Source organism: Wasmannia auropunctata, unplaced genomic scaffold, assembly GCF_000956235.1.
Source record: "Wasmannia auropunctata unplaced genomic scaffold, wasmannia.A_1.0 LD336092.1, whole genome shotgun sequence".
NCBI classification, from domain to species: domain Eukaryota; kingdom Metazoa; phylum Arthropoda; class Insecta; order Hymenoptera; family Formicidae; genus Wasmannia; species Wasmannia auropunctata.
The window spans coordinates 721,017-730,638 of record NW_012026798.1 but is presented as its reverse complement, the minus strand read 5'-3'; the positions used below and the strand labels follow the sequence as shown (position 1 = coordinate 730,638).

General features: G+C 30.6%; 1 protein-coding gene across 2 annotated transcripts; it reads right to left on the bottom strand.

Moving 5' to 3' along the window:
* Positions 1-4,542: 4,542 nt before the first annotated feature.
* On the bottom strand, positions 4,543-9,609 carry LOC105462840 (E3 ubiquitin-protein ligase TRIM33). 2 transcript variants are annotated; one of them, XM_011709689.1, is made up of 11 exons: positions 9,055-9,609; positions 8,640-8,920; positions 8,442-8,552; positions 8,178-8,372; positions 7,146-7,258; positions 6,280-6,998; positions 5,721-6,210; positions 5,423-5,588; positions 5,164-5,350; positions 4,924-5,076; positions 4,543-4,857 (listed from the first exon to the last, which is right to left on the bottom strand). In XM_011709689.1, the coding sequence occupies exons 1-11, from the start codon at positions 9,298-9,300 to the stop codon at positions 4,684-4,686; spliced, it is 2,835 nt and encodes a 944-aa protein (XP_011707991.1). In that variant the 5' UTR covers positions 9,301-9,609; the 3' UTR covers positions 4,543-4,683. The 2 variants fall into 2 exon arrangements, with proteins under 2 accessions (XP_011707991.1, XP_011707990.1); XM_011709688.1 differs by having other exon boundaries at positions 5,721-6,998.
* Positions 9,610-9,622: the final 13 nt, after the last annotated feature.

Here is a 9,622-nt window from a genome sequence, read left to right as displayed (position 1 = left end):
GAATCCATATTATTACTTATGTTTTATTACTTGTGAGGCACTTTTCTCAATTCGATCCTGGATTTAACATGGTAGATGTTCACGTGATCTGGAAAAGGAGATCAAAGGCGCCGACACGAAGTGGACCTACTGGTTATACTGTGATTATAGCGAATTGTGATAATGCTATAAATGCTTTGAAGCATTTTCTGATTGGTCAATTTGTAAAATTCTTTGTTCTGATTGGTCAATCAAATGCTTCAAAGCATTCGTAGCATCAAATTGACCGCAATTAACCTATGTGTCATATATAAAACTAATAGCCATTTCAAATTATAATTTCTAATAATTCTTATTTTTTAATAAACTATTACAAATATTATTTGATTCGTTAATTACAGATTAAATTAATTAGAATTCAGTTCATTACAATTTAAATTAATACTGCAAGCAATAATATATGGATGTTTCTAATTATATCTAAAATTTATAAAAAATTTATCACCCAAAAAAACTATTAAAAAAATGTAAATACATAAATGTTACATAACTTTGCCATTGTATCATTTTTTGAAGTAATGTTTCTAAAAGATACAAAAAAGAAAATACATTGCGGCTTAAAAAATAACAAATATTATTTGATTCGTTAATTACAGATTAAATTAATTAGAATTCAGTTCATTACAATTTAAATTAATACTGCAAGCAATAATATATGGATGTTACCACTTAGTAAAAATAGTATAAATGGAATTTTATTATGTTCTTATATATATATATTTTTATAAAATATTTTTTTGCATGCAATGAGTAAAAAGACAAAACAAAAATCAAAGGAAATGTTATTTAACAAATAGTTGTATATGGAGTTAATTATCTAATTATGAATCAAATATAATGTTAAGCATTTTGCAAAATTTTCTAACACGATAAAACTATCAAAAGCAATATCATATTAAAATACTAAAAATATATATATTATCTAGTTCAATGTAATTTAAAATCTAGCATGTCGCTTCATGTAATTTAAAAAATATATACAGAGTGAGTCATTTTAAGTAACGCATTAAAATATCTCGAGAATAAGACATAGAATTGAAAAATCTTCAGACAAAAGTTGTATGACATCAATTAGGGGGAAATAAAATGGTAGCATTGGTTTGACCTTGGGTGGCGTTGTCAAGGTTAAGAAAAGATTACTTAATTTTTTTAAGTGAAACCTTCCATTTTTCATTGCATATTCTTGTAGCTTATCTCGAGAGCTTTTCAAAACACTATAATAAAATATTTTTTCATTAAGCACTTTTCGAGCTATAAAGCTTATTAGAGTTACAGTATTGCTGGCATTAGCATTATCCAAGGTGTCCGAACAATGATTAAAATCTTTTGAATGTTGTTCAGGATCATGACCTTGACAACATATGTCAAAGTCATGACCATTGAAGGTTGTTCTTTTTTTTTAAATAAAAATAAGAATAACCTTTAATGATCTTGACATATGTTGTCAAGGTCATGATCCTAAACAACATTCAAAAGGTTTTAGCCATTGTTCGGACACCTTGGATAATGCTAATGCTAGTAATACTGTAAGCAGTAACTTTCAAGCCTTATATCTTAAAAAATTAATTATGGAAATTAATTTTGGAACGCTTAATGGAAGCTTAATTATGGAAAAATATTCTATTATAATGTTTTAAAAACCTCTCGAGATAAGTTACAAGAATATGTAATAAAAAATGAGAGGTTCTATTTAAAAAATTTTAAATGACCTTTCACGGACCTTGACAATGCCAACCAAGGTTAAACCAATGCTACTATTTTATGAAGTTCTCCCTTGAAGTCATACAACTTTTGTCTGAAGTATTTCAATTCCATCTCTTATTTTTGAGATATTTTAGTGCGTTATTTAAAATTATTCATACTGTACATACATATATTTGAAAAATAAAATGTGTAAAAAGATATATATTACATTAATCGTCTTATATCGCCTTCTCATTGTGAAGTATTGATACCATTCATCTAATCAAAAAACTGAAACAAAAACCGGAAAAAATTCATTATTATGAATATTTCAGATAAAATAGAACCAAATTTGGCACAAAGTTACTTTATAAAAGTAACTCGTTACCGTTACTCATTATTGATTTGAAAAAATAAGTCGTTACCATTACTCAAAAACTAACGAGTCGCATTACTATTTTCGTTACTTTTTTTCTATACATTAACATGATATCATACAAATTTTTATAGTAAATGTAAATATAAAATATCATAGAATTTCATCTTCTAGTAAACGAATATGGATCAAAATCTAATATGTTCTAATTTACAACTGCTACCACATACGCGCACACTGCACACATACACAGTGTCCCATTTTAATTAAGCAGCCAATTTTTGGAAATCACGAGATTTTAGAGAAAAATATTTAAGACAAAAGTTGTATGATTTCAAGAGAAACATAAAATTGGTTTAACCTTGGGTGGCATTGTCAAGGTCAGGAAAAGGTCACTTTAAATTATATTCAAATGGAACCACCCCCTATTTTTCATTGCATATTCTTGTAGCTTATCTCGAGAGCTTTTTACTAAACACTACAATAAAGTATTTTCCATTAAGCAGTTTTCGAGTTATAAAGCTTGAAAGTATCACCGGCATTAGTATTATCCAAGGTATTCAAATAATGAGCAAAATCCTTTTGAATGTTATTCAGGATCATAAATATTGACAACATATATCAAGATCAAGACCATTAAAGGTGTTACTCTTATTTTCATTTTTGAAAATTATTTTTTGAAAAAAAAAAATTTCTAATGGTATCATTTTATATCTCTCTTGAAGTCATAAAACATTTGTCGTAAATATTTTTCTCTAAAATTTCGTGATTTCCAGAAATTAGCTGTTTAAATTAAAATGGGACAATCTGTGTGTGTGTGTGTGTGTGTGTATTAGGATAGGCCGAAAAAATAAATTTTAGAAAATAAATTAGTAACATTTCCCAAAGATTAGCTATGGACCTTAATATGGTACGTTTGGATAAAATTTCATCGAAATCAATTAATATCTTCAGGTTGTTCCTCAACTTTAAAATTAGTAAGTTATTATGCATTTCTTTGATAGATGTGTCAAAATTCGAAAAAATACTTGAATTTCAATAAAGTTTGATATTACCTGATGTTTTTTGGTCGCTGAACACGAATCCGAGGACAGTATACATTTCAAAATGACGGATTCGAAATATATTCTTATATAGTGTCCCATTTTAAATAATACATTAAGATTTCTCGAAAAATATGATAGATACGAAAAAATGTTTCAAACAAAAATAATATGGTTCGGAAGGGGACATAAGAAAGCACATCATTGATTTTATTTTGAGTGGCGTTAAGATCAGATCAAAATCACAATTTTTTAAACGGAATTATATATATATATATTTTTTTTACATAATAATTCTTCTATAATTATTCTGCATATAAAAGTATTAAGGTAAAATTATCAAAAATTAATATTTTATAAGATATTTTATAATGCCATATTTCAACATATAATATGAAATATTTTGTATTGATTTCTTAATAATAGGTTCTAATATTTTTAGACACAGAATAAAGAGATGAATCGATTGGTGTAAAGAAAACACACAAATGTTAAAAAAAAAATGTAATTTGCAAGAAATGCATAAACTTACTAATTTTAAGGTCGAGGGATTACCTGAAGATATAATCGATTTCGATGAAATTTTACCCAGACCATATTGAGGTCCATAGCTAACCTTTGGGGAATGTTATTAATCAATTTTCAAAATTTTTTTTTCGGCCCATCCTAATAATACTAGGGTGGGCCGAAAAAAATATATACATTACTATATAATATTATATATATATATATATATATATATATCACATATTATATAATATACATGTAATGTATAATGTATATAATAAACATGTATATAAACGTGAAAAGCAAAAACTTTATCTTTCTTGATGTTCAAAGGTAAGAATTTTTACTTTTCATGTTTCCATTTTAGGGAAAAAGTTACACGATCGGTACCTAGACGTTAGATGTGGTCCTTTTGAAAGAGATAGAAGGAAGTGCACAGCGCTTACAGCGCTTCTTCTTTCAAGAATATCCCTTCTACCTCCTTTTCAGCGGAGCTGCGCCTCATTTTTGATAATATTTAGTCTGTTCTTTTCAACTGGACTTCTTGCGTTGGAAAAAAAAGAAGGAAAAATGAAGAAAAAGTTCAGCTAAAAAGAACAAACCTATTGGTCTCGACAAATTTATACGCGATGCTAGAAATAAAATAACGATAATAGTAATTAGTCAAATCGTTACCGTCACCCAAAAAATATAACTGCGTTATCATTAACGTTACATTTCCTCGGAAAAGGAAATGTAACATCGTTACCCATTCGTTACGGAAAGAAAATAATTGTAACGGTACCGAGATTATAAGTAACGCGTTACTTACCAACCCTGAATAGAACATGTAATAACGCTTATGCGTTTTACTTTTTGCAACATTTTCCAGAATTAATCTTATTACAAAAGTTTCAGTATAGTTTCGGAGGTCTTTTTATCACATTCTATCAAATTATCAACTGTGTAATAAGACAGTTATAAAATCGTAAAAATAATTTAGTTCCAAACGCAACAATTCTTATGAGGTATACTTGACAATTCACTTAGTCTCTATTAATCATTAATTATACGTCTATATTTTCGATTGGGTGGAAAAACTTCTTCATCTTCCTCCTTGTCAGGTGTGAGGAAAGGGTCATCATACGCATAATTTGGTGCCCATTTCAATAACAACTTCTCAAAAAACTCTTCTAAATTTCTAGCTTCTTGATAAACTTGTGAATCCACCTGAAAAAGAAAGATAAGAAGCAACAATGGAAAAGAAAGCGATAATAATAAACAAAATTCGCTTACAGGATTGTAGGTAAAAGCGTTTTTAAACATGAGTCTGATGTCCGCCATGACTTGTCTCAGATCTGTATAATGGCCTATATGATCAGGTTTTAATTTATCTCTGATTATATCTAATGCAATTGGCTTCTTAATAATCCGATGATAATCAGTAATCTGAAGATAAAAATGATTACTAGATTACTCTGACTTGTCAATCGAGCATCAATGTTGAGAAAAAAATTATGTTGCATCGTCATTTACCTCACTCGATACAACTTCCCGAAAAGGTAAGCTCTGCTCGTATTGACAATAAAGTTCCAAGACAATCCTTTGGGCAATTCGCAATTCCTTAGGGCTCATACCGTTTAGTCGTTTTTCACTGTTCGATATATCTTCAGAACAATCGAGCACATTTGTACACAACATACATTGCCAAGTTTCACTCTCGCTAAATAAAATACTAATTAATAATAGTGGAAAGGTTGGCAAAATAAAGATACGCTAAGAATAGATAACTTACTCTGGGAATGATTTTAAACTAGGTATATGACAATAAAGATGGAAGACTTTTGGACATTTATCGCAACACAATACTGCATCTCCTCCATCCATGCATACAGCACACCAGTCTTCGTTTGGATCATCTTTCATCACCATAGAAGTGGTTGCACTTTTCGAATTATCCGCTGAAAAAAGCATACAAATTAAAATAAAAGGTCTGAGCCAAGTTTCAGTTCTATATATCAAACCAATTAAGAAGTACAGTTAACATTTTGAGTGGTAAGTTAAAGTAAAGTAACATCAAGAGTTTAACTAACCCGTTGCATTCTCAGCCATCGAATTTATATCTTCGTCGGTAGAACTATCGACTTGTGCTGAATCTATCTGATTTCTTTGAGCTTCTGGTATTACTAGGATTCCATTACTATCTAATTTTGCAATAGTGAGCATTAGGTCATTCAATGATTTCTGACAAAACTTATCTAAACTCTTTTCGGTGTCGTCCGACTTGCCAGGAGTAGTGACGGGACTAGGCGTTTTGGGTATGGACGAGCTGACAGCATGTAACAATGAGACGGTGGCTGAATTTTGCAACTGTGGTGGATTATCACACGAACTGGCGTTTACATTGGTGCTATATTTTTGATTATTGCTGGTTTGTTGATTTCTTAAAGTAATTTTGTAGGTATCATTGGTAGGAACTGGCGTATAAGTGGGTACATGTTGCTGCCGAGGCATAGTATAAGGAAGGCAAGGATTTGCTTGTTGCGGTATATGCCAACGATGGATAGGATAATTCCCAATGTGCTGCGTTGACGGAGAAGTTAAATTACATTGTTGTACACGTGACGTCACAGGTACAATGGATGTACTTGCCGCTTGATATGTGTGAGGTGGTGGTACTTGGACTCTCTGAGGGTTACCGCTTGAAGAATGTCTAAATAGCCCAGGAGAAAATCGGTACGGTATGTGATTGGCGGACGCCCGGAACGATGGATAAGGAGGCGGCGGAATGGAATTATGCGCGAGAAGCCCGCGTAAACTCGTGTTTTGTCCAAGCTGATCCAGATTTTGAGCTTGCTGATGTGGATGCGTGGACGATGTTACTTGTTGATGGCAGGTTCCCAACGGGCGTTGTTGATGCATCAATGGAGGTTGTTGCAATCTGTTGTTACTATAGTTGACAGAATACGGCACTCGTGGCTGATGCGCTTGTGGTGACGATCGAGGTGACATACTGTGCGGCGCAATATACTGTTGCATATAATTTTGCGATTGTTGCGCATGTTGTTGTTGTGGTGGTGGTTGCTGTTGCTGCTGCTGCTGTTGTTGTTGCTGCGGGAGATGCAGAGGTGCTTGTTGCTGATAAGAATTCTGTTGCGCGTTAACAGATTGCTGCGTTATCATTACAGGTAACGGTACTTGTTGAATGACAACGGGAACAATACCATCTGTATGAGTATTTGTCGAATTTGTGGTTTGCTTTTGTTCGGCCTGTGACTCATTATAAGTCGCGGTGCTGTTATTGACAGCCAAAGGCGATATGGACGGATATACTCTACCATCGACGACTATTGCCCCGATTGATGACACCACTACAGACGTAATATAAATGAATCGGCTTATTTTTACATATAATGTAAGTTATAGCTAATTGTTAACTTTCTCTAATTTTAGGATTAAATCTCTAAATTACTGGTTAATCCGAATATCAAATTAAAAATTTTGATATTGTTACAAACCTTTTATTAAATCTGGTAATTTTTCCAGAGATAAATGTATCCTGACAGGTATCTCAGGATTTGGGATATCGGCTCGTCTACTTTTTATTCTTTGTAAATGACTTGTAACAGATCTGTAATCATATACAGTGAGGGGCAAAAGTTCCGAAAACGGCTTATTATTTTAGAAAGTATTGGTTTTATAGAAAAATGTTTTGAACAAAAATTATTTAATATTTTTAAAGGGAACATAAAGCAATAGCCTTATTAAAGCAGTAGTTTAATTTTGATTGACGATCTCAAAGTCATCATAATCAAAATAATTTTTTAAAATAAAATATAACTTTTGATGTAAATTGATTTCCCCCTTAATGTTCTAAAAGATGTTTCCTTTAACTCGAGTATGTAGAATATTTCTCTTGCTTTTAATGGTCAAACATCACAAAAATAAATTGTTTGTTTGGAAGAAACAAATATTGTGACAAAATTGTTTTTCATGTTTAATATTTTACAAGATTTCAAAATCATCTCCATTCTATTTAATAAAACATGTCTTTTTCACATATAATTCCTTTAGTTATTCTACATATGAAAGTACCATTATAAAAGATTTCAAAATCATCTCCATTCTATTTAATAAAACATGATCTTTTTCACATATAATTCCTTTAGTTATTCTACATATGAAAGTACCATTATAAAAAAAATCAATATTTTACGAGATATTTTATACTTTATTTTTGTATATTTTGACGTAAAATTGAAAATATTTTTATATTAAAACTATCTTATAAATTAATCATTTCTTGATAATTTTACTTTATTATATAGAATAATTAACAGAATCATGTAAAAAAATATTTTATTTTAAAAAAATAATGAAATCTTGAAATGTTAGCAAATAATAAACCTAACATTTAAAAAATACTGCTTGTCATAATATTTGCCCTTTTAAAACCAATTTTTTTTTAAATATAAAATATTTTGTAAATTAGTTTTTCTGATACTAAAATAGTGTGTATGCATGTGTAAATATATATAATTTTAGTATACTTTTTACTGTATAATAATTCCATGTCCGAGCCTTTCTTCAAAGCATGAGTGCCAAAGAGTATACAATGATCCGTAAGTCTGGACAATTGATCTAAAGCAACTTTTTTCTCATTTAATGTATTCTGCTTTTGATCACACACTTCATTTAATCTCATTACCAATTGCTTTCCTCTCGTATTAATAGCATTTGTTAATCTAACACAAAAAGATATATTATATAGAATCATATATCTTAATACATATATGCTTATAATATATACTTACTGTACTACCATTTGTGTTATATCTTGAACAAGACTTTTTTTCTTTTCCAGTATTAGAATCTGTCTATCTTCTATAACTTTCATCGCACTTTTTAATAATACTCGTTTGTAACTGAAAATTACATATACATATGTTCTTTAAATCTGCACTTTTCTACTAATATTTTACCAATTGTTGTATGTACCTGTAGATCCTTACCTTACTTCTTTAAGCAAAATCGACATGGAAGTACGAGTTTCAGCTGCAATTTCATGAATAAATTTATATTTATGGTCACGATGTTCACTGAGTTGACAGTCTCTACAAGTCAGTCTATCGCATGTTTGACAAAATAAAGACAGCTGTTCATGGGAATGGATTGTGCAAAACAAATATCCAGGTATTTTCTTATTTCCTCTTTTAACATTGTCTCTATCATTTGCTATTTCATCCTTAGGTTTAATTATATGATCCTTGGTTATCTTCAATCTTTGATGAGCCTTAAAATAGTTTCATCCAATATGATTAATCAACATTTTACTTAGATATTCGTTTAAAAATCCATTCTGTCATCTAAGAGGTAATATATAAATATACATATATTGCTTTCATTTAATATAAAATTTATAATCACCAGAACACAACTCTGGCAGATGAATTCTTCGCATTCCATGCACCAACTAGTAGCGACAATGTTATCGTGACAGCTAGTACATTTCTTTTCCTCTTCGGCTTCTTTACTTTCATCGTCCAATCCTAGATCGCTTTCCTCCTCTAACAACTTTGATAGAAATCTATTCTCAATCAAATTTTCCACCTGGCTAGTTACATTGCAAACATGACACATAATCACGTTACTCTCTACTGCAAAAGATAACATTACTACACATATAAAATGTGTTTAACGTAAAAGCATAATAAATGCCAAAGTAGGATACCAATGAATATTACTAAGTTTCAACAATCCAACTGATGGAACATGCATTGGCCTAGTTTACACCGAGCACTTGATAGGCGTACTAAGTATCAAATCCGTATCAAATCGCTTGATACGGTCGGTGTAAATGTTCGCGAATTATCTTAGTACGGTCTGATCTGATACTCCTGAATCGCTAGTATCAGACCAAAATAGTACGCATATCAAAAGATTCTGACGCACTGTAAATACTTAGCTCGTTTTCAATCGGATTAAATACGTCACG